The 27,467-nt window shown below is 33.5% G+C and overlaps 1 protein-coding gene across 2 annotated transcripts in view; it reads left to right on the top strand.

Annotated features, from left to right (window-relative positions):
* The first annotated feature begins 24,692 nt into the window (after positions 1-24,692).
* The window catches only part of LOC124358005 (la-related protein 1), a 124,878-nt gene continuing 122,103 nt past the window's right edge, over positions 24,693-27,467 (top strand). For both annotated transcript variants that reach the window (XM_046810217.1, XM_046810216.1), the window contains exon 1: positions 24,693-25,965. In XM_046810217.1, the coding sequence (XP_046666173.1) occupies positions 25,299-25,965 (667 nt within the window). In that variant the 5' untranslated portion in view covers positions 24,693-25,298. The remainder of the gene's footprint in view (positions 25,966-27,467) is intronic.

The following is a 27,467-nucleotide window of genomic DNA, read 5'->3' as shown; positions in this document are numbered from 1 at the left end:
ATACTCGTACTTAAGTTGTGTAGTTTACTTACTTGTTCCAAAGTGATATAGTTTTTTATTGTAGTCCTTAGCTTGACATTTTGTGTGACACAACGGATCATTGCATAACTTCCGACATAACAGTAGTCATTTTATTTTTATAGGTAAGTCGACTATAAAAAACACATTTTGTTAAAATTAAATTTTTTGTTGTAATTATATGTTACTCTCAGATTTTTGTAGAATTGTCTACCACAATTAGACAGTTTTGGTTGAAAATTACCGAGAAGTGTAACTGTAACAGCAAAATAAATAACAGATTTTAAAAGATTGTAATCGGCCAAGAAGAGTTGTCCTTTTGTCGTTACTATCAACACTGGAGGCACTTATTACGTAAAGTCACTAATACACAACTTCCATCAACAACATACAGATAACAATGATGTTGACTATTACAAATTAGCCGTTCAAAGTGATGATGTGTAGGCGTTCATTGTCATTCTTGCCGTCTCTCGTACTCGAAGTGTGAGAAGTATGCAAAAGAGGCTGGCTTTTATGTATTTCTCAATACCTAGGGGTTGCATATGGTCTCTTCATTCTGTAAAGATACTAGGCGCAAGTTTTGTGTTATAATGTCTATTAGTTTTTATAGATAAAATATCAAAACAAATAGAAGCAAAAACTGAAGTATGAGTACGATTCGACTACGTGTACAATATCAGTTAACACAAGTTAAAATATGCCTAGAATATTTTTATTAATGGCAGGGGGTTTACAAACCCCCAAACCCCCTCTCCCGGGATCACCCTAAACTACGGCCAGTCAGCTAAAATGAACATTCTCTCAATAATTTAGTCATGATTATAGGTGTATCCGAGGAGAGGGGTTTGGGGGTTGTAACCCCCCCCCACCACTGATAAAAATGAAATAAATATCATAATTATGAATATCGTCAAAATATAAATCAACCCATGATAACAGCTAAAACAAACGGGTCCTAACAAATAATTCTAATAAATATTACAATTAATTATTAACAAGTAATAAAACAATAACAAGTAATGTATTTATCAATCTAGCATTAATAATAACTGTAAGGAGGAATAGTGTACAATTTTTAAATAAATAATATTAAAATAAACAATCAAAAAGATATTTAATTTACTATCAAACTATTTAAAAACATCATATCACTAGTATCGATTTTCAGATGGCGGTCTATGGAGTAACATATTTTACCTTTCATTCAAGTACTTATAACATGTTTAAACTTAACCAAACTAATCAACCATGATTTTAGGCAGTTTTTCAAACACAATTATTTCCATGCAAATATCGTATTTCTTGGTTTTTATTAGACTAACATTTAGAGGATAAAGTCTAGAATAAGAATAAACATAGACTGACTGATCACGTTTGTTTAAAAACCATAAGGATTTGTTCCATTATACTTCACACGTTTATTCTTGATAGGCTCTAGATGCGTACTAAAAAGGGATTTTGGAAAATTTTGAATGTAATTATAGAAAATATTTAAAATTCAATTGAGGTTGGTGTATGTTGCCTGCCTCGATTTGACGAAGGGGCTGACGTGCCATTCTTCAAAATATATCTTGACCATGCTCTAACTTGAAAATTGTTCGTTGCAATCCCTAGAAGAACTATATTTTTACCAACTTTAGGATGTTCTAGATAGATGAAATTTGACACACATGTGCCTATGACTTTAGTAGTGAAACAAAAGCATCTTCATAAAGATAAACAAACTATCCATAGGGGTTGAAATGTGTTTGTAATCCTAGCAGAACTATTTTTCGTCTTTCGAAGGCTTAGAACGATGAAATTTGAAGTACTGGTACTTTGTTATCTCAGCAGAGAAAGTCAAGATTTTGCAGATCAACCACCAAAAAGTGTAAAATGGAGTTGCAACAACTAGAAGAAATATTTTTTGCTTTTCAACTTCCTGCTTGATTATTTCGCAACCACGTGCCTCATCACATACACAGAAAAGCAAGAGCATGCTCACGAAGATCAGCACTCATAGGTGTTGAAATAGAGTAGCAACACTAGAACTGTTGTGCTTCAAATTTTCATTTTCATGCCGATTTACCACCCATATGCTGCTAGGTAAACCAGACAGGCCTCTTTTGAGTCTAGGTGTCTCTGACGTCGAAACGATTCAAGGAGTTCATTTTTATCGTATTCGGCGCTGACTTTTTGGATCTCTTTAGACGGACGTGGACTCTGGATTTCCGGAAGTCAGGTTAGTAACAGTTTCAGATCTCTGACACTGCTCTAAGCGGAAGGTGTAATGGAGCTAAATTCAACATTTAGATTTCATTACCTTATAGACGTTTATACCTTATAGATGTTTATCACAACATATTACAACATTACACATGAATAAGTTTGTTGGGTAGCTAAAAGGTTCAAAGAATAAAAGGTTTCACCGTGGCGGACATTCACATTTGTACATAATTTATATCTCAAGTTTTTCACAACATAGATCAAAATTAATACTTTGTATAAAATACCGTGCAATTTTAATATAAACGTCCACGATTTTACAAACAAGTCTTATAACGACAGTGCTTGAGTATATTAAGATGGCAACCTCGAGTGAGATCGTACCATCGGTGTTGTACAAATTATTGCACAATGAAGCAATGAATTTGGAGCAATACATCTTCAGTATGGTTGAATGCAGGCCGTCTCCCACACAAGAGCCATCCAGGTTATAACAAATCAGTCAAAAACTAATACCATCACTTGCTGCCTTGGAATGGAGGGGTGTGCACATCTACCTGCCATATTTGTGGATGGTATCCTTACTGACTCCATTAAGTTCCAAGAATTTTCATTGATTGAGGTCTGACCTGGGACGATCATGGCAACCCATGTTCTGCTCCAATGATGGCGTACTTTAGTCTCATCCATCCGCATTTTGCGTATGGATTAAGACTACGGATCGGGATGATCCAAGCATCCTCTGTGCATCAGTGTTTCACCCTGATTTATCAATGGCTCTTCAGTTTGAAGAACGATACTGATCCATGGAAATAACACATGCTTTAACACAGAACAGGGTGGAAAATACAATCTTGTTTTATTATTGCAGAGCGAAAATAATCAAAACTTAATAATAATTTATAAGAGTTATACAATATATGAAAAGTTTCAGTACAATGTACAAGGAGAGTAACCCCGAAAATGGGATATTTGCAGCACACTACTAGTATAGAAATGCTAGAAATTCCTTGCTTTTATTGTGGTATATGCAACTGTTCCAAATTTTTGTATTTTTGGAACAGTTTAAAACAAAACTAGTAAATCGGTTCAGCCAGGTCAGACCCAAGACATGGGCACCGTAGAGAAATATTCTTGCTTAGTGCACCTCTAGGACACAATATCAAAATCTATATCCAAAGTCGCATGTCTCTATCGCTCATGGCCCTTGATGAGCTCTAATAACTCTTAAGGTTTCAAGATGGTGGCTGTTCAAAAATTTTAGAAGTAAACAAGGAAAAGAATCTTTATAAATACTCTAGATAACAGCCACATGTGAAATCCACCTTTTCTCCAACCTATCTTTCTTTCAAATTAATCTTTTTTCCAAAAGGAAAATTTGATCTCTTGACGTGGCTTGAAATAGAAATTCTCTCTTCATTGGATTAATTTTGTAAAATAATTCATCCCTATTTCTTAATCATATTCAAATATACAAAGATTTAGATACGAACTGTTTGTTTGAAATCGATTGTTGACTATGGTCGATGGAAGATTTGAATGGGTAAGAAGGATTTCGGTAGAGTTACGAGTAAAGTAACCACTTACTCTTTTGTGATCCACATAGAGAGAAACTCAAAGAGAAATAATTAAGACATCGTTAAAGTACTATTTATCAGTGTAACACGTAATCTTCATACCTAACTATGCATACCGATGGGAGAGTCTTGAGCCAGACAGAAAACTGATTGGCGGATAAACAACAACAATGCCATGAGTCATCGCGATGAATCAAAGCTCTGCTTGGAGAGTACACAAGGACAGGGAGTTGGCTGTTATTTCTACCTCTAATCTATTTTTGTCGAACTTATAATAACCGAGCCCTTCCACTGATGAGAGTACGGAGAACATATAATGTCCACCTGGCACTCCCCCCTCCCCCACGCCCTTCTATTGTCTGTGTTCTGACTCAACTTTCGTAGTTCAGCATTCGTGTTTATTTCAGAAGTCGACACGTCAACTGATTGCCCTCCGTTAGTTTATACCAGCGAAGTGTAATCAATTCTCTCTTGATTCAGTTCATTTAAACCATAGATTACAATAAGACCAAATTGTAATCTATGATTTAAACTCATTACATTCACCATAGTCCTATTACTAAATGTGATTCTACGGGTCATATCACTGCGCACAGAACACAAAAACATTGATTTTTTAGGTTATGTACGAGGCGATTATAACTAATAAGAAAGAATTCTAATTCTCCATCTTCAGCATAATATCTGCGTTCGATACGCGCTTGCCTCTTATCATCATAAATGGAACAAAACCAACTTATATACACTTTCAATCAGTACGAATACGTCCAAAACTTAATGATGGGCGAGGAGCCGTTAAGATTTTGCAATGGATTTTCATTTAAGTCCGTTTTTATAAATGTTATAGTCACAATTCTTCATGATACCGTTCCTAAAAACAGAAAGAGAAAAAAATAGTTGTTTGGTAACTTCACGAGGTACTGTATAAATTTTTGAAGTAGGCATAAGTAAAACCGGGAATCCTAAGCAACAGTTGTAATAGTTTCAGTTGCAGCCAGACAACGGTTACAGAGAACCGTTGCGCCGCAACTGTTCCACAAAGCGACGGATCGCAACCGTGAGAAGATGCAGTTCTCTGAAGCTGTTAACTTACAGTTTCTCAACGTCGCACGACTTTTTCAGTTACAGAATCGTTTACAAAGAATATTTGTGTTTTGAAACAGCTCCACACAAAGTTTAAGTGAAACTGAAAGTAACTCAACGGTTCTAATAGCCGGTTACAGTGCTAGTGCCATTATAAAAAAGTACCATAAACATAAATAAACAAAGTACTAAAACATAGGTAAATCAATAGGTTTCACTGATATTTCAACCAATTATCGTTAAATAGTTTTTGTTTTTTTTTAAGCTGAGGTTTTTTTTAAAATATTAACCATTGCTGTTAATAATATTTATTTTTAAAGTACTTTATGTTATTTATGAGGCTACTTCATATAAAAAGGAACATTTGTAAAAAAACTAAAATGGTTTATAATGAGATGTAATTTGTAGGATGTTTCAGGTGGCTTGGTCCATTAGGGAGGAATCCCACAACGAAGAATCTCATAACAAGACGTATAATAAATCAGCGTCTCACAACAACGCGCCTAGTTGTGGGAATAGCTGCCGTTTAATTTTTCATTGTTGGATTCCTTGCTGTGACCAACGAACTATACTACTGGAACGCGCACTGCCCATAAGCAGCATGTTGTGTTTTCCGGTCGCACACAGCTGTGCGTTACTGGTGTATCCATGGATTTGCAGGCGCTTAAAGTGGGCAAGAACTCACCAAGTTCTGTACTCCATGCCAATGATGCTGATCTTAGAACACATTAACTTTTTATTGATTTTAAATCTAAGGGTAAATTAAGTAGATCAAGTGATGATGTACGGTATTGAAAATTGTAAAATATTATTATTTACTCTAGTTATCTCAAACAAATGCGACCACTTCTAAATTGACAGGAAGCCACGAGTTACTTTGAATTAAAACTGTGACTAAACTATTTTTTTTTAAATAATATCTCATCACATCGAAAAAAACAAAAACTTTTGACATTAAAAAAGAAACCAACTTAGAAATAAGGCAAAAATATTGGTCAAAATAATTTTATTTTCTAACACGTAGATTAAGTGTGTCATGTTTGTAAATTTTTTGTAGTTTATTTTGAAATAAAATACTGTCAATAAAAAGTTGTTTTTTTTTTTCATCTGGGTAATATTTTAATGCCTGTAATATTTGTTTCCGACTTTGTAAGAAAAATAAAAGTCAAAATCTCAGTTATTTTGATATTGCACAAAAATCAGTTTTTTTAACAGAAAATAAAAATCCACGGTAAAAAGCAGCTACTAACATTTGTAATAATAAATAAATTGTAGTATCTAACAATTGTATTAAGTCTACAAGGCGTTTTAAAGTGATATTAGATCATTACTATAATGCCTGCCATATGGGCGGAGTTAGTTCTTGCCCATTTCCAGCGCCTGCAGACTCGGAACGCAGCCCAGGATTTCGGCTCGGTTTCTCCGGCCCAGAGCGCGTTCCATTATTATAATTCGTTGGCTGTGACACAGAACAGTAAAATCGCGGAACAGTCCTATAACGTCGAATAGTGAATTGTATCACAGCAAGGAACCTTTTAATAAGGAATCTCATAGCGAGGAATGTTTTAACGGAGAGTCCCACAGCGAGGCGTTGGAGGGGAAGGCCCGGTAACACACTCGCAAAATAAATAATCCTTACTAATGTAACTACAGGTCCATGTTGGGTAACAAAGTGAACCAATCTTAAACGAACACAACAATTTGTTTTTACTGTAGGTAACGATAATTGACGACAGTGGTGAGCCTTGTTTCAGTTTCAATAGATGTGTAATGTGCAGGGCAACGAAAACAGTTGTATACATCGGCAGTGCCATCGCCTGTAACTGCAACTATAAATATCAGACAACCGTTGCGACCCGAAACCGTTATCTGAGCGCAACCGTTACAAAACAACAGTTCCGAAGTATTTTTTACACCTGTAATTTGAAGTAGTCCTTTTGACAAATTTTATAATCACGCTAAATGGTAAACGGATGAAGATAAGTATGTAACATTTTTACGGTAGGTATTTGAAATATGACTGGAGGGTTTGACATATCATTTAAAAAACCAGTTAAGCTTTCCACGACGTATAAAATGTTCCGGAAAACAAGTTTTCCAAGCGCCGTACGACTGCTGCGCGGCAGCATCACATCACATTCTCTGGCTGCATGGGATTGATATATCAAGCCCAGTTGGCATATCGAACCTCTGCACAGCTAAAGGTGGACCGTATGTCAACGTAAACCAAACAAAATCATTTATATACGGAAAAAAATGGTTTAATAATTTGCCCAAAAAGGCATGTTTACTTATAGTTTGATTAGATTCAAACATGTTTTAAGTACTCCTCTTAAGGAGAAAACTTTTTATTCTGTATATCAATGTCTGATAAGTGACATGAAATTTTAAAGTAGCTTATGTCTATTGTTATTGTTGATTTTGTTATTTTATTGATAGTTTAATATTAATTTAAGCCAGCTTGTTTGTTACATATTAGTCTTACTGAATTTATTTTTGGTTTTATGTAAGAATGTGTATGTTTAAATATAATATTTGTTTTTTTGTTACACTTTTTAGTTGTTATAATTATTTTACTAAATGACTCTTATGCTCTCAAAGTTAACAGTGTAATTTAATATAATAACATTATCAAATGTTACATGACGGAATTCATCTATTGAGGAATGGCAATTTACTTGAAGTGATTTAATACTTATTTTTTTAAATAGGTATGTACTGTGACGTTGACAATTGCACTTTAATTGTGTCTAAAGACTATTAAAGATTCTTGAATCTTATATGGCTGTTTTATTTGTTATTTTCTAAGAAAGGTTCGTTGAGTCCAACGATTAGTAGTGTAAAAGACCTAAACTTGTGTGTCAACATAATTTAACTGTGTAGCAAACTTCTCTTTAGTTGTAATATTCGTAACTATGTGTAACGTTTAGCACCCCAGAGTGTACTGACAAAGTAATGGGGGGGGGGGGCAACGAGTACCAAAGTACCAAAAATAGGTAGAATTCTGATTAATATGAAACAAAGTAATAAATAATGTTAATTATAAATATCTAATGATGAAACGAAAGTCGGATAAAGCTATCTGGTTCACAACAAGACGTGGACGATGTTCTTTCGGCGTCTGATGACTTCATCGGCCATACCAAGAAGACGTTCTGTCGGCCACCATCGCCAGGGTGAAGGATCCATTAACGTTCATATCCAGTCTACGTCCCCTTTGGACACTATTTATTCTGTCTCAGACCCAACCGCCCTATATTTATCAGTTGTACTTAAGCTTTCAGACTTTAAAAGTCACATTTGTGTATTGATATGTTTATGTGTTGATTTTGTATGATTAATTAATTTAATTTACAAACACTTATTTATTTATGGGAATAATTATTTATCTTGTTTATTTGATTTGATAGTTATGGTTATGAAAATGGGTGTTTTTGTTATGTTCGTTTTTGTTAAAATTTTGTTTTTTTCTATTATCACATTAAAAACTATATATTACACACAAGTATGTATAAGTGTGTATAATAATACTCAATCCAGTCATGATATTATTTAAGATGCCCAAATGCTTTAATCAATTTTTAATTTTAATATCAAAGTTTTCTTCATACAATATATATATATATATATATATATATATATATATATATATATGTGTATGTGTGTGTGTGTGTGTGTGTGTTTTTTTTTTGTTGTTATTTATCAAGTTATTGATGTTTAATGATAATATTAGTATTTGGAATATAATATAGTAGGTATTTGGAATTTAAATTTAAGATACAAATTTTCAGCTCCACGTTTGCCTTTTTTTTAAAATACTTGTAGTATGTAGGAGGAGGAGCTCTTCTTATTGGAATATCAATTTTCTATTATTACATCTATGTCGAAGGCATGTCGAAAGGCCTCGTGGTAAAATACACAAATTATTGGAGAATTGTGAGTTTTCTTTTGTAAAATAATGGAAAGTTGTAGTATGTGTTTATATATATTATATATTATTCTTAGATTTTCCTCTGAAATAGCTTCGGCTAGAGGGGGTAAAACAAAAACTGCATTGTAAAGAAATTATTATTCTTGAATAATAGAAGTTTAAATTTGGCAAAATTAGAAAAATAATAAAATAAACAAATGACTTAAGCAACATATCTACATTGCCTTACACTACGTCTTCCTTATATTTTTCCTAACAAGTTGAAATTGCCACAAATTGATCAATAACGTTTGTATTGCCTTTATTTCTCTTTTTAAGAGTATAGAAATTGTATTAGTTTTTTTGCTGGATATTAGATTAAACAAAATTAATAATCTAACGTGTACTTATAATTGTTTCTCGGTATACATTGTGTACAATTCGATTTTCTAACACTAATTTAATCAGATTATACGTAATCCAGGGATTTTTATGTGTGACTGTGTGTCTGAATATCTGTGTGACTGTGTCATGTGTGTGTCTGTGTGAGTGTGTGTGTCGGACGAGAAACCCTACACCCGCACGCAGATATATTTAGACTGCCCAGTGAGCGTGCTGACTCACCCATCTGTAAATCATATTCTTTTGCACCAATTATTTCAATATGTGTGCCTGTATTATCGTATTATTTACTATTTTATACAATTGTATTTTTATTGATTTTAAAAATACATGTAAAGCATAATTTTGTCATAAAAATTAGTTCTATGTTACATAAGGCAACATCGTTAACTTTTTAGTTACAATTTGACATTACAAGAAATTAAGTCTGCAGATATAGTAAATATAAAATTTACTTCATAATTATATTGTACTAGCAGTTACCCGTGGCTTCGCCCGCAATTTCGTAGCTTTTGCACCTGTATGAGCACTTCTGGTTCGAATGCGATGGCAATGTTGAGTTTGCCTTCTTCCCACTATCAAGAGAATATGTTAAAAATTTATATTTATTGTCATTTTAGTTTACACTGACCTTAATATTTTTTTCCGTAACTGATTTGGCATATTTCTCGATCAGGAAAATATATATGCTTACAAAGCGCTGAGGAGCATATTATTTGTCAAAAGACAGCTAATTTAGGTTTAATAACACTTTTTAGATGTAAACGTAACATTTAGACTATATTGTCTCATATATCTACACTGCTAGCAGTTAGCCGTTGTTTTGCACGCAATTTAGTAGGCGTTGCACATGTATGACTATTGATGGTTCGAGTGAATTAGATTTCCGATGGCAATGTTGGCTTTGCCTTCTTCCTATAATCAAGAAAATACGTAAAATAGTATACATATTTTATGGTCATTGTAATTCACTTTGTTCTTAGTATGTTTTGTTCCATACTTGATTTTGTCTTGTTACCAGATCAATAAAATATATATTACAGATCAGAGAAGCCTACTTCATTCAAAAGTGAACTAAGATGGGTTTTATATCAGCCTTTAAATGTATAGTAAAAGTTTGATAGCAACATTGTCTTAATATTTTTAATTAAAATGTAAAGTTAAAAGTATATTACCAATGACACTAAGCGTTTATTTCTTTATAAACTGCAAAATATTGTTAATGTCTTAGAACATTATTAGATCTGGAAATTAGTACATTAGTTCAAAAGCACAGTCAAATGAAATTTTCAAATAGCACAGTTCTTGCCAACTACGAGTCCCTTGCCTCGTACTTCAAAGAGAGTCTCCCGAAGTCTAACTTTGACCATCTAATGTTTCAGGATATTTTCTAAGGGAGATGAGAACTTACCTAATCGCTGAAATCTAAAACTGAATGTAAAATTATTATTATTCCTCAGAGAAAATAGTCACTATAAATGTAAACAAATTAAAAATAATAAACAATGTTTAAACAGAACAGTTGATTACATTAGACATGCTCTTTTAATTAACATTTCACAATTTTCGAGACCAAGATGGGAGTTCTTGCTACTTTAAAGACCAGTGGGGCATAGTACGAAGGGATTTTCGAAATAAGAATAAGCCTATATTCATACCAGGGACCGTAAGAATGTTCATGTAAAATTACAGTACATTCGGTTGGATAGTTTACGCGTGAAAGCAAAACAAAGAAACAAAAGCATTTTCGCATTTATAATATTATTAGGATTAGGATTTGTTGTAATTGCACGGATCAGAACCGAGATAAGAATGAGATAAATCGGAATGTTTATCCTAGCCTAATGTCCGTAGAGTACACTTCATCTAGATTACACTACATTTTTTAGTCTAGGTGTCTGTGATGCAGTGCCGGATTTATAGAATTTTAGGCTCTCTGCCAAGATTTTTTAGTGGCATGCACTTCCCGTTGTGCCATCCAAATTTAAAACTATGATTTAGGTATATAATTTACTTGTCATGATAATTAGATTAACTTTAAATAAAATTATAGAACGATGAACATAATCGTTTTAAACGCTCTTTATATTATCATTTAAATCTAAAAATGCAAATCCTTTTATTTCTTCTCCATTTATATTTATAGAGAGTATATCAATAGCTGGGTGTAATACAATATTGTATAACACTTTTTGAAATATTCAAATTTTAGAGTTTGAAATTTTACACCTGTGTACTGCTTTTGTTTAATAAATAGTTCTACAGTTTCCATAACTATCTACTTATTAAATAGTAGTCATTTTGTAATCAGAAATTCAACAATAATGCTTCTATAAGAATAAATATAATAGTCGCTACATTGAACCTTTTGAGTTGAAAATACAACTCCCTAATTCATTTGATGAGAGTAATACGTTTGTGCAAGAATGCCTTTTTGATTTTTTTATGAGTCACCGTACTTTACAGCCTTATAAGACAAAAATTATTTAATTTTGCATAAGTAAGTAACAAAGTCTGTTTGTAAGTTTTAAATGAATGATGATACTATTGACCTAAGATTTTTATTACCTCTTACCTCCCCTAAGTCAAATATACTAAAACCAAAACTTACAACCCTATAACTCTAGGCAATCTATAATATGTATATTAATTTATTCGCATGTTAGTGTATTGAGTAACTACTCTCGAATCAAAAGCATGGGCATCCGAGTTTGATAGTTGACCACAATCTGACCACAGCTGGAATAACAAGAAATACATTAAATTTAGCTTTTTTTATTTCTGCGTTTAATAATATACAACAAATAGATTACAACCAATAACCTCCAGTTTTGTATCGATTAAAATTTAAAAAGCGTTTGGTTTTCTGCACTGTCACCAAAACTGTATATTTAAAACTCATAATTCAGAAACTTGTGATCCGATTTAAGACCAAACGTGTTTACAAAATATGTGCAAGTGTATTATTTTGAGTATTCGTTTTTATATTTTAACATTATATGAAAGAGACGTTATTAAATTGCCATCACAGCTTTTACTCTTGACCAGGTGGTTCAAAAAAATTCGGCACCGGTCACATTTTTATCTCTAAACGTATAATTAAAGGAAAATACTATCAACGTCATTATCTTTATATTAAAGCGATCTTGAAACTTACCACCACAATCAGTGGCAGTTATCGCGTTTTTTAGCTGTGGGTTGAGATAAGTTTGAAACAATGTCAAGGCTAATATCTGAGATACACAATTGTAAACAAATTCATATTAAAGCGATCTTGAAACTTACCACCACAATCAGTGGTACTTATCGCGTTTTTTAGCTGTGGGTTGAGATAAGTTTGAAACAATGTCAAGGCTAATATCTGAGATACACAATTGTAAACAAATTCATATTAAAGCGATCTTGAAACTTACCACCACAATCAGTGGTACTTATCGCGTTTTTTAGCTGTGGGTTGAGATAAGTTTGAAACAATGTCAAGGCTAATATCTGAGATACAAAATTGTGAACAAATTCGTATTTCAGCGATCTTGAAACTTACCACCACAATCAGTGGTACTTATCGCGTTCTTTAGCTGTGGGTTGAGATAAGTTTGAAACCATATAAAGGCTAATATACGAGATACAAAATTGTAAACAAATTCATATTAAAGCGATCTTGAAACTTACCACCACAATCAGTGGTACTTATCGCGTTTTTTAGCTGTGGGTTGAGATAAGTTTGAAACCATATAAAGGCTAATATACGAGATACAAAATTGTAAACAAATTCATATTAAAGCGATCTTGAAACTTACCACCACAATCAGTGGTTGTTATTGCGTTTTTGGCTATGGGTTGAGATAAGTTTGAAACCATATAAGGTCCAATATACGAGATACAAAATTGTAATCAAATTCATATTACAGCGATTTTGAAACTTACCACCACAATCAGTGGTACTTATCGCGTTTTTAGCTGTGGGCTGAGATAAGTTTGAAACAATGTCAAGGCTAATATCTGAGATACAAAATTGTGAACAAATTCGTATTTCAGCGATCTTGAAACTTACCACCACAATCAGTGGTACTTATCGCGTTTTTTAGCTGTGGGTTGAGATAAGTTTGAAACAATGTCAAGGCTAATATCTGAGATACACAATTGTAAACAAATTCATATTAAAGCGATCTTGAAACTTACCACCACAATCAGTGGTACTTATTATCGCGTTTTTTAGCTGTGGGTTGAGATAAGTTTGAAACAATGTCAAGGCTAATATCTGAGATACAAAATTGTGAACAAATTCGTATTTCAGCGATCTTGAAACTTACCACCACAATCAGTGGTACTTATCGCGTTCTTTAGCTGTGGGTTGAGATAAGTTTGAAACCATATAAAGGCTAATATACGAGATACAAAATTGTAAACAAATTCATATTAAAGCGATCTTGAAACTTACCACCACAATCAGTGGTACTTATCGCGTTTTTTAGCTGTGGGTTGAGATAAGTTTGAAACCATATAAAGGCTAATATACGAGATACAAAATTGTAAACAAATTCATATTAAAGCGATCTTGAAACTTACCACCACAATCAGTGGTACTTATCGCGTTTTTTAGCTGTGGGTTGAGATAAGTTTGAAACAATGTCAAGGCTAATATCTGAGATACAAAATTGTGAACTAACTTGAATCACATTCATCTTGTAAATTACCACTACAATCAGTGGTAGTTATCGCGTTTTTTTAGCTGTGGATTGAGATAAGTTTGAAACCATATCAAGTCTAATATCTGAGATACAAAATTGTAATCAAAATCGAATTACAGTCATATTGCAGCTTACCACCACAATCAGTGGTACTTATCGCGTTTTTTAGCTGTGGGCTGAGATACGTTTGAAACCATTTCAAGGCTAATATCTGAGATACAAAATTGTGAACAAATTCGTATTTCAGCGATCTTGAAACTTACCACTACAATCAGTGGTAGTTATCGCGTTTTTTAACTGTGGGTTGAGATAAGTTTGAAACCATATCAAGTCTAATATCTGAGATACAAAGTTGTGAACTAACTTGAATCACATTCATCTTGTAAATTACCAACACAATCAGTGGTAGTTATCGCGTTTTTTTAGCTGTGGGTTGAGATAAGTTTGAAACCATATCAAGTCTAATATCTGAGATACAAAATTGTAATCAAAATCGAATTACAGTCATATTGCAACTTACCACTACAATCAGTGGTAGTTATCGCGTTTTTAGCTGTGGGTTGAGATAAGTTTGAAACAATGTCAAGGCTAATATCTGGGATACAAAATTGTGAACAAATTCGTATTTCAGCGATCTTGAAACTTACGAACAAAATCATTGGTAGTTATCGCGTTTTTTATCTGTGAGTTGAGATAAGTTTGAAACCATGTCAAGTCCAATATCCGAGATACGAAATTGTGGACACATTCGAAATACAGCCAACTTTAAACTTACCACCACAATCAGTGGTAGTTATCGCGTTTTTTTATCTGTGAGTTGACATTAGTTTGAAACAGCACCACTAAACCCGTGGATTGGCTTAAGGTTATAATTGTGATACAGTATAATTGCGTTCATTAGCTCTGTTGGCAAGGAACGGTGCTGAAATGAAGGATATTCTAGGATTTACGGAGTAGCAAACCGCACTCCTGTGTTACAGCGTGTCGTCCGCATGCCAGTTGGCAGCCGTAACACTCAGTTTACTCCGGTTTATTTAAACTTCTCGATGAATCATTGTACCGAGTTAGAGAGCATACCTAATTATTTGTTAGTAACGTTCTAAGGTCAACAAAATTATTGTAGCAAAATTTAGGTGACCAAACTAATGGTTATTAGAATTTCAATCATAAAAATAGTTATTGTCCATTAGCACTATACTATAGTAGACAAGTGTAAACAATCTGGGTGTTATTTACAAATTACTCTTTTTGAACGCACGTGCACCCATGGAGCAGTTAAGCACAAGTAATATATAGTCATCTCTCACTTGTAGAGTAAGATAAGGAGTAAGTAAGGATAACGTTGAGTACAATTTAACGGAGTAAACACATTTTAAATGTCTCTACTTCGTTTGTCAGTTCAACTACGTCTACGTTAGTTAAGCTTTATTTTAAGCTTATTTTAAATCAAAATCTGCAACTCAGAAGATAATGACTTCGTCACTTCATATCTTCTCTTTAGTTTTCTTAGAATTTGATCAAAATCAGATTAACTTCCATTAAGAATGGTAGCAAGCAGGGTTGACATTTTTGGATTTCGTTTCTAAACCGTAAAATAGTTTTTTCATTGTCATTCGTCCTTTTCAGGATAGTGATCTGCGATGCCAAGTTTCTGCTATGTTTCTATAGCAAAATTGATTGCTGGGGTGATATTCTCACATCTATCTCCTGAATTGTCGTTGAGAGCCTCCTAATAATTCTCTTTTCCTCGCTCTTAGAAACTTTTTCTTTTTGAAGGCCTATGTCAATATGATCTATAGCAATAAGGAACTATTCGCATAGCCTCAAAAGTCACTTAAATTTTAAGTAAAAGTGTAGGATTAGCAATTACTTCATTCTATGGTTCATGATAGATATGTTCTCTTCATTTCTGTCAGAATTTGATCAAAACCTGATTAACTTCCATTAGGAACTGTAGCAAGGGTTGACATCCTTGGATTTCGTTTGTTGGACATCCTCCAGTCGTCTGTTCACTATCATTCCTTTACAGGAAAGTGATCTGCGATGCCAAGTTCCTTCTATGTTTCTATAGCAAAGTTGATTGCTGGGGTGATATTCTCACCTCTAATCTCCTGAATTGTCATTGAGAGCCTCTTGATAATTTTCTTTTCTTTATGTTTATTTTGAAGGGTTCTTTTAATAATATGACCTATATCAATAAAGATCCTCTTCCAGCTGAACAAGTCACTTACGAGTACATTTGAAGTAAACCTGTGGGATTAGCTTCTGTCTACTCCTTGAAATTACTTCATTCTCTTTCTCTTGATAGACTCTCGTTTCTTATAGGATAGTATACACCTCTTTTAGCGTTTTTAACACTGACTGCTCTTCGTTTCTTTGGCCACCTAATGTCGCAATGACCCTTTAATGTAATACCAAGTTTGATTATGATTGCCCGCACATCCCTGTAGGACAGCTGGTAAAGGTGAACGACCCTTATTTTATTTTGAAAAAATGTAATAATCAAGGGCGAAACAGGTTAGTATATGTACCAATCGGATTTATACCGAGCTCTGTACAAGGCATACATTAAGCTTTATCATTTTGTTGGAGACTTTTTCCTTGCACTCAATTATATTTTCCAGCCATATTGCTGCCATTATGTAACCCTGACCTCGGCAGTTTGCAATGCTCAGGCCACCATCGTTTAGTTTTTGCAGCATTTCTATTGAAATTCCTTCTCCTGTTGTCTCATGTGTGTTGATGAAATCAATAAGGCTCTTCACGTCTTTATATGTTTCTGCTGACAAATCTACAAACAGAATAATGTGACTAATGTTATCAACGTGAGTAGCCTACTGTCTGGAGTGTAGAAAAATATGATAAACAATATTTTCAGTTTCTTATTAAATTCAATATTACATGGGCACAATTTTGTTGGACTAGACGTATGCTAACTTTGGATGATAGTGACATCAATTCTAAGTTGCTTATAACCATCCACTCCACTATTACTTATTTCTTACTTGCTCATTGAAGAAGTTTTTTTTCCATAAATACGTTTTACACCAATGGCCACTTTAAGAATATTCCATTACTTCTCAATCTCCTCGGATTTCAAAATCCACAATATTTTTTTAGTTGCTATCGTTTTTTGAAATCAATCCACTCCATATAAACTTAACTTACGTTTGGATCCGTTTGCATGAGTGAAAACTGGAGCATTTAAGTGTTTTCAGCCCAACACCTATGTTTAGGTCTAAAAATGACGAAGGAAAACAAAAAAATTGCCTGATCAGCATCAGTATCTGACGAACCATTTGGCGCCTATCACCATCTGAAACTGGAAGTTTAAAAGTTGACAAGTTGACAAAAAATAAATGTTAGAACCGTGTTAAATTAATTAACTACGTATTACAATGTACTCGTAGTATTTTACGGTCATTGTAAGTGCATCTATTGCAAGTTGAAATAAATGGGTATCAATTAGAAAGATAACATAAACAATAACACATTAACGTTAATTTCCCGTATTTATAGTTAAAAAATACTTGTATTTTTGATACATAATAACCGCATTATATTTTTTTAAACTAGAATAATGTTATATTCAATTAATAAGCAATATGGGAAGAAATTTATCATATACATATGAGAACTGCGTTTTTTTTTAATATACTTCAGTAGATAAGAGCAAAAAATGTGTTACGATGCTGGTTTCTTACACTCTTCGGTACTCATAAATTTACACAAATTGATAGCATCTTTCGTACCTGCGGACTATGAAACTCTGTTTTATGACAAATTATTTTCAAACCTAGGAGATTTAAATTTTAAAACTGGGAACAGTTAAGAATATCATAAATCACAAGTATTTCTACAAAATATATACACTTTCTTTTACAATTAAAAAGTAACTGTTTGCTATAAAATCCAATGAAGTTTAAACACTATATACAGGGTGTTCAGTAAAAGTGTTTCATTACTTTGGGATTTGCAAGCTTATCTTTAAAGTGACCGTCTTCGCTTATGCTTTGACGAATTTCGTTGGAAAAAGTTCCGTTGGAATTGCCATAAAAATTTCAAAATAGTTGGTATCTTGTCAAATTTGTATAGCCTATTTAAAACAGCTGATGCCTGTCAAAAGACAAAATCTTAGTTGCTCCCAGCTAGTGCAACCATACCTATAAGTGATAGAGCTCGCTTATGCGTTGACAGATTTCTTTGAAAAAAGGTACCGTTGGAATTGGTATAAAAATCACTAAATAGTGGGTATGTTATGCATGTTTTATAACTTGACCGATTTTTTTGTTATTTGACTTTACAAATTTTTAAACAGACTCCATTTCGAAACGGATAAAATGATTTTTTAACTTTTATTTTCAAAAAGATATTTTCAAATAGAATTCTCATTTCATTACTTTATCTTAACTGGTTCAAAAGGTGCCTATATATTTTTAAAAAAAAAAACCACACACATATACAGACAGACAGAAAACTAAAGGTTTTAGGACATATGAACTTTCTTATCATTTTTATATGTAGAACAAAATCCCAAAGTACGCTATTGGAACACTTTTACTGAACATTTTGTGTAATAATTGGTGACAGACGAGTAGCAAATATGGAGGCAACGGGTAAAGTAAATGTAAATAAAACCCCCACCAGCCAGTCAGCAGTGATAGCGCCAGACGATTGTAGGGACTGTAGGTCCACGCCTAGTTTTGACGAGGGTGGCTGACGTCACTTTTCTGCAGGGGTAGGACAGTTAGTCCACGCCGACAGCCGTGGACTATACAAGGAACCACCAGAGACTGCAGTTGGCGGCGACCAATAGAATGGACTGGCCTGCGCGACGTTGCCACACAACTGCCGCTGCCGCCCGGCACGGCTGGCGCATTGTGGCTGATAAACCGCTGCGCTGTCACAACTAACACTGACACTGAAACATTTAAAACTTATCAGTATAATTGAAAAACAATATTTAAAATGCGTTGACAGTTTGCTATATTATATTTAAATTACTTGTATAGTTTATTGATGTTATTACAAACGAACTATCGATTAAAACAAACAAATCGTCCCGTCAGTTAGTCAGAGTAAAGTACTTGCTTATTTCCATACAACTTTTCAGTGATTTTAAACGATTATACTAAACACACACAAAATTAATATACATGTTGCTTATATTGGACACTGCATGACGTGTTCCTTGATTAAAAATAATTAAAACAATAGAACAAGATAATCAATTTTAAAAATTATCGAACAATTATATTTTTAAATTATGAAATAATCAAATTTTCACTAAATAATTTTTAGGCCTACTATTTTAAAATGAAATACGTTTAAAAATCATGATTGACTTAATAATATTCTTACCTTTGCACTTGTATATTATTTATTCGCTCTCAGGCGGCAACATCGTAGCCAAAACCTCGGAGTCTTCTTCATTTCACTTTCTGCCTCACTGCTACTCGTGTCAGGAATTGTCTGCTAAGTTTATAATTATTTGATCTACAACACTTGTGCGGATACATTCCTTTTCAAAATCAGCTTGCTGCAAGGCTTCTGCGTGCTGAACTCTTGATTGCCAGTCTTCTTTAGTCACTTTGTCCAGAGCATCATGAACAAGTTTCTCAACGTCGGTTATTTTAAATGTCTTATTATTACGTGCTACCTCTCCCTTCACTTGAGCCCATACCATTTCAATGGGATTGTACTGGCAGTGATAAGGAGGGAGCCTGACAACTGTATGTCCCATTTCATTGGCTAATACGTCGAGTTCATAAGTTTTTTTGTTGGGTTTTATATGGGAGAACCCTCATTATAAAGTTCTGGTTTCGTTTCTTTCATACAGTATTGTATGTTTTTTCGAGGACAGCCAATTTTGAATCTCTTCCTTTCTCCACGATGAATTTGGAATTTTCTCGGCGAGTACTGAGTGGTATGGAGCATTATCCATAACGATGATTCGAGCTCTTCTTCCAAAATGCATAGCAATTTTTTAAACCATTTTCTAAACGATTCAGCGTTCATTTCACCGTGATAGTCCGAACTGGATGATGTCTTAGACCGAAAAACCCACTTACATTCTTGCAAAAACCTATCTTTTGCCGAACCGACATGACAAATTATTAACCTTTGCCGAGAGGAACCTTTAGTCCACCAGACTCAGTCGTATCCTGCCATATGTATTTTCGAGTATGGTTTTCATTAACCCATGTTTCATCGATGGTAATATATGGGCCTACAATCACCAGATTCTCTAAGCTCTTGCATAGTTTTCAAAAATTTTAAACGAGCCGCTACAATATTCATTTTCGTTCCAATAAAAACTTTCTACCATCATTGGTTTTCTTATACCTGAAACCAACATGCCTTAATAATCTATTTGTTGAAGTTACCGATCCGTTGTAATCAAGTTTTTGTTTGAGATCCTGCGTGATTCTTTTTGATGTGGGAAATTCCCCTCTGTCGTAGTACGAAAGGACAGTTCGTCTCAAAACATCTTTTTCAAAGTCGTCAAAGCCTGTTATTTTTGATTTTCGACTTCTTTGTTTTCCTGGCGTTGAAAACTTAATTTCTGATGATGAAGGTCCATCTTCTTCGGACAGCTTAGCTTCTTTACTTATTTTGTTAACGGTTCTTTCACTTACACCACAGGCCTCAGCACACAGTTTACCCACTTTGCTTAAAGTTTAGAGTTTCTCGGAAATTTGTCAACGACAGTTTTTTGAAAAAGTTGTAAACGTTGTAAATAATACGTCGTTCTCCACTATGTAGGGGTTTTTCCGCTACCACTCTTACTTCCGGATGGCTGTGCACTTGAACAAACATCATCACACTCCATTTTGTCCAAATAAGGAATCACAATAACAAGTATATTACCAATTGACACTACACAGAAAATAATCGGTACACTTATAATAGCTACCAATAAACAACACTTAAAAACACGAAAACGTTCATCAACAGTAAAATTCAGCACAAAATAATATACGCGTACTGGAATTGAAGAGAATGCAGTATTTTCAACCGCCACTGATGAAGCGACAATAGGCACTGACTGACGGTCAGAGACAGGAAGGAGGAAGGGGGCTGTTTCTGGAAATAGTATGACTCATCTGTCTGGTATTACCACCACTGCTGGCTGGTGCGGCTTTTGTTTACAGGTATTTCACCCGTTTTCCTCCACATTTTCACTCGTCTGAATCATCTATTATGTACTGTGTTCAAATTTCATTGGATGTTATAGAAAAACCGTTACTTTAGGAATTTTATAAGAAAGTGCATTCATATTATAAAAAATACTTGTGCTGTATGATTTTTCAACTATGACCAGTTTAAATATTTTAAATCACCCACTTGTAATAAAAAATATTTTACATAACACAGATTCAAGACTATTAATAGCACAGGTAGGAAAAATGCTTTCAAATGGTTATAAATTTATGAGAACCGAAGTGCGTAACAAAAACCGTTGCGGCAACAAATTCCCATCGTTATGTACTGAATAATATTTATGGAAAAAGAACATATATTTCAAATGTATTTGATAACTTTCTTACCAAATTGAAAATCCATTTAACATAACATGATTATACCATGCAACACATGTAAATGCCTTATTATATATCAATGATAATGGCATTATCTAAACTGTTGAATACGGAAAATTAACGTTTTTGCGGTATTTTTATGTTTTCTTTTTTTATTTATATTTCGGCTAAAGATTTTAATCCTACGATCTTCGTATATGAGTAATATAATACAATAATTTTATTTCAATCCATTTAACTCAACATGGAAATAAGCTACAGAGATGTAGTTTTTTTTAAAATGACCGTAAATTACATTTTGTAATACGTAGTTAATTAATTCAAGACAGCTCTAACATTTCTTTCGAGCGTAAACGGTTAAGTATTTTAAGAATGCTGGACTCGCGCGGCTTGTGGTTACAGCGGGGAACAAGTTTGGCAACGTCGCTCAGCTCTCGTTGGCCGCTCCAAGGTTACGGGCAAAATAGGCTCCTCCCTCAACTGCACTCTCTTGTGGTTTTTCGTATAACTGTCCTACTTTTCAAAACTGACCTGGCCATGAGATTAATTTTTCTACCTGCGCTCATTCTTGAGAAGAATGTGAGTGATACTTCCACTACACACACGCCCAGCGTACTACTTAGGCAGTAAATATAAACAACAGCTTACTTAAACCAAAACTCAAGGTATCACATATGAAGTGGGTTGCTAATTGGGATTAAATTTAAAATTATTAAAAGTTATTAAAAATACATACATATAGTTATATTAATTTTGGAAAGATTATTAATACATTGGTTGGTTTAGTAAAAAGTTAAATAATTTATTTAAATAACAACAAATAATTTAAATAAATCAGAATTAGTAAAACATACGATTAGTCTCAAACACCATGTACACATAGAAACGATGATAGGAAATTATTAATACAATGTAAATATAAAAATTAATTTACAAAATAATAATAATAGCAATAAAAAAGTAACGTACAAAAATTCATGACTATTAGCGCAGAAAAAAAACTTAACAATACACTTAAGAAAATAAACCCGACTTTTATTTATGCATTTAGCTTTTTGTTTCAATCTTTCTGTAGGTGGTCTTCTTCTGTAGCGAGTCAGAAAGAGGTAGTAAAAATACAGTAGTCTACTGAATAATATTTATCAGATATAGAGTATAGATCTCGAAGCAACCGTTCAAGGGCAGTAGAGTGAGTACGGGCGATCCCCTGTCAAACCCTCGTCAAAAGAAACCCGTGAGTCGGACAGTAGGTCCACGGTCCGGCCTGGGCCCACTGTCCACCCCTTCAGAAGCAGGTAAGAAATTACCCCGACAGTTTTACGACGTGGACCTACAGTCCGTTTACCGCGCCAGACGGCTGAGTTACGCCGTTTCCAAGAAACGGCCCCTTCCTTCTCCTCTCCAATCGCCAGTGCCTATAGCGCTGTATCAATCGGTGGCAGTTTTTGAGAACTATGCAAGAGCTTAGAGAATCTGGTGACTGTATACCCATATATTACCTCGACAAAAAATGGGTTAATGAACCATACTCGGAAGTACATATGAAAGGATACGACTGCCTGATGGACAAAGGTTCTTGAAGGTTAATAACTTCATGTCGGTTCAGCAAAAAGAGAGTCTGTGCAAGAGTGTAAGTGGGTTTTTCAGTTCAAGACATCATCCAGTGCTGACTACCACGATGAAATGAAGCTGAATCGTTTTACAAAAACGTTTAGTAAATTCTATGCCTTTTGGAAGAAGTCACAATCATAGTTATGGACAATGCTTCATACCACTCGGTACTCGCCGTGAAAATTCCAAATGTATCGTGGAGAAAGGAATATATTTGAAAATTGGCTGACACTCAAAAAACATTCAATACTGAATGAAACAAAAGCCAGAACATCTGTGATTATTTGACAATTAAAAATGCAATTACGTTATTATAATTTGTAATAATTTCTTACAACTAAGCAACACAATTAGTGTACAATATAAGCAACACAGTGCGGCGTATAGGTTTTAAAATTACTTATGCTTAGTAAATTATTAAAAAATATTTATAATATAGGCCGATATTCTCATTTTAAAAGATTAACTGTCATAGCATTAAATGAGTTTATCACTTTTATAGAGCTTTTACAGTTTACTGACAAGATTTATGTGCAAATCAAATTAATTTTAGTATTAGTTGAAGTTTTTACAGTACAACTTTGACAAATATGTTGACATTATTCTTATTGCTCACTTCACGCATTCTATTCTGTGTTAGGTTAGTTATATTCACCTGACGAAGAGATCAGATTACAGACATCGACACGTAGTGTTACTGATTTTTTGTATCACTAAACGATGAAAAATGTTCGAAAAATCTTGTTCCCTTCACAATATTTCTATCGTCAAAAGCAAACTTAAAACAAAGAATCATTAATATTGTACACAGTAAAAAGTTTCTTTATTTTCTTTGCCAATTTACTTACCAGAGAGACTATGAACTTTACTTACTTTTATTTATGAACTTTTATTTACTTTTATAATCAACTGTTGAGAAACTCCGCTAAAGGCTTAGCCACTTCAGCTTAGCGGAGTTTTAGTGGTACAAAAAATTTAGCCAATAAAATTAGTAGAGGTAGTGAGTCACACCAAAGTTCAACCCTCTAGGTCAACTGGGTCGACAATCATTATGCGTAACACAGACAGAAATCTTATTTCGTTATCAATAGCTAGCGGTCTCGGTAACCATCCAGTAACAAATCTGGTAAATTTGAACACATTTTCGAATGATCTATTGAAAGAGTTTTGTTTTAAACAAACAATGTAAGAGTTTTGTGTGAGTTTCAAACAAACAAAAGTAAGAGTTTTGTTAATAATCTTAACTAGTTGTTAACATATATAGAGTGTTGATGTCACACTCTACCATAAACAGAATTTCGTCTACACACATAGTGAATTTTTCTTGGGGATTTACTATTGGCAGCGTACATTCATGCGACTGTTACAGCAGTTTCCTATTTTGAATAGACTGAGAATCAAAATAATTTTCCGCTCACATATCTTTAAGTGTAATTTTTAATCCTTGTACAATAGTTTGTACCTGTAACAAAATATAATATTTTACAACGGAACAATTAAGTATTATCATGATAAAAGTACAATTCCCTTTTAATGTAGTATACTATATCCATTGGCGAAAAAAGTGTAATAAAATTATGAAGGCTTTGAAGTAAAGTTTTTGTTTAGTTGGTGTGTGTATTGTCAACGCTTGATTTGACAAGTGCTGCTGTTCTGTCTATGTGGCCAAAAGGAAAAATAAGTGTTGTTTGCCCACATGGGAAGTGCGAGATTTATTGTAGATTATTAATATCTGTACGGTTTTTATCAAGTAAAGTGAACTATAAAATGTATATATTTTTTAGTAGGTGTTTTAAAATATCTGTTTAATTCTGTTTTGTCAAGTTCTTTGAAAATACTGATCTGCTGTCTCATGTTTGTCGGTGTGATCTGGTTATGACTGCATGGTTTCAAAGTTGGAATTAATAATAAAATATTGGATAAGGTTTGTCTACAACTGCCCGTTAGAATTAATATTATACAAGTTTAAACTCGTAGGTAATAATTTTTACCATTGTCTATGCTAATTTTATTTTGTTCTATGTTTTAAATGTCATCAGTGCCATGCTTTTATTGACAATGATTAGTGTATTCGGCACTTTTAACCTCTAATATATTGTTCGTTATGAATTTCAAAGAACACGCCTCTATAGATTTTAAAGACTCGTAATCGTTTATGTTATTTTCACTGTACTATTATTGGTTTTTATTAAATAATATAAGGTAACAAACTGCTTCACTATTGTGTTTTGCTTGTGTATCTCTTCGTTGGTTAATCAACATGGCGGCTCAAGTTGCTAAACAGTCGAGTGATGGCTCTCAAGACAGTGCAGCAGGAGTGTCGTATGCTAGTGCAGTGCTTAACTTCAAAAATATGGATAATAACAAAGAGAATATCCATGCTACAACAGTTGGAGCTACAACAAAAGACTCTGTGACAATAGAAGCACCTGTCAAAAGTAAAACTATTAGTAATAATCCCCAACAAAAACCTGGTAGACAGCCCAACACATATGCTACTGCAAGTAGATCAACTTCAAATGCTGAGGATTTTCCACAAATTAATTCAGCAAATGCAAAAAATGTTAGAAGAATAGGACAAACAACCAAAAGTGACAGAGATCAGGTAAACAAACAAAAGACATCACAAAGTTCATCTGTTTCTGATAGTTCTAACAGTGGTACAGATAGTAGTGATAATAATAAACCTAATCTTAGTGAGGTATCAGAAGTTGAAGTCATAAATGCTGATGTGGGAGAAGAAGTTCCTGAGAGGAAAAAGTTTGTTGAGGCACCATTACCAAAGATTAATCCATGGACTAAAAATAAAAATGCTGCTTCTGTGATAACTGGAAAATCGGCTGAGTGTAATTTACCTGCAGCAACACAAACACCTGTACCAGTCCCAGAGAAGCGAGTGCTTCAACCTCAGCAACAAGGAACAGTTGGTAAGTAGTTGATCCATGAAAGGCTAAGTTACGGTTGTGGTGTAAGAAGTACATAGATTATTATATTCAATGAGCGTTTCTTTTAGTTTTCATAATTTAAATCTAGATATCTGCAGTGTTAACTGTACTAGTAGCGGTCAGTTTATCTTTTAGCATCAGTCGTTCCTGCGCTACAGTTTTTTGCTTCATTAAAAATATAAATGAAGAACCTAGGTTAGTTATGTTATGTTTTACATAGGCATACTGTTTTGGTAAATATTTAATCACAACATTAAATGTTTGTTTCATTTTGAAAAGGAAAATGCTTAAAAAGTATATAAAAAAGCTGCAGTATGATTAATGACCACCATGACGAACAATCATTGATATTTATTATTATCTGAACTACCGAATAATAAAAAACCAAATTCAGAACCCAAGTTTCAAATCATAGTATAGCCTAGTTCAGCTAAGAATTAAAAACTTCTTATGTAGCCTATTTATTAAATGGAACAACAAAGGTTTGTGAAACTCTACTTAAGTTACTTCTTACTATTTTGAAGGAAAGACGTGTAAGTTTGTGACAAAGAAAATATGTTCATCGCCATTGTACTTGTAATCATTAGGCCTAGGGTACTTAAATACCACATAAATTATTTTACTTTCTTTGAATTAATTTTAAACAAATGCTGGTATAGTTAATTAATTGTGAGTAGGTAACTGTAATTCGAATGTTTGAATATTCGCTAAGTTAGGTATTATTGAATAACAATACTATTTGATTTGATTGTCACTGTGGTCATTTATTATAGAAACCATTAAAATGCAAAACAGAAACAATTAAGTTTTGGAAATCCAAAAAGTTTTATAAAAAATACTTGTGTAAAAAGGGCTAGGTTATTAGTTGGCAGTAATACTTAGCGGACAACCCATTACAACCAATTAGCGGAGTTTTACATTCAAGAGTTGTATTTTCTCAAATGTCATTGCATGGAAAAATGATAGTAAACACTAAAAACTAATGAGTTGAACAATTTTTTTATTTTGGCTTTAAATTGTTTTTAAGGCAAGGCCCTAAGTTTTTAGGCAAGGTATTAAACATGTTTTTTGTTCCTGCCAGTAGAAGGGTGGAATGGGTTACACTATAATAACATCCTGACAACTAGGTTAGTTTTATTCTTGGTTTCATACCTGTATATATATCAGTTTGGATTAATCTATCTTAATATACAACAAAGTTGAGTAAACACACGGTGAAGGTAATGAAAGTATGTCTAGTCTAATGAACAGCGAGTTAAAAAAAAAACACCATATAAAAGGCGAATAGACCTCTCTCGTAAATTAAATATTTTGACATTGTAGCCACAGTTTGCCCACAGAGCAGTTCCATTGGGTAAGTGACTGTGTCTATGTGCAATAATAGGTTATATGTTAAGGAGAATGTCAGGTCCTTAAGGATCTTGATATAAATATGCTTCATGATTTTAGAGACTATTTATAGAGTCAATGTTATGTTCCCACTT

This window comes from Homalodisca vitripennis, chromosome 3, assembly GCF_021130785.1.
Source record: "Homalodisca vitripennis isolate AUS2020 chromosome 3, UT_GWSS_2.1, whole genome shotgun sequence".
NCBI classification, from domain to species: Eukaryota; Metazoa; Arthropoda; class Insecta; order Hemiptera; family Cicadellidae; genus Homalodisca; species Homalodisca vitripennis.
The sequence above is the reverse complement of the archived record's forward strand: the minus strand, read 5'-3'. Positions and strand labels throughout refer to the sequence as shown.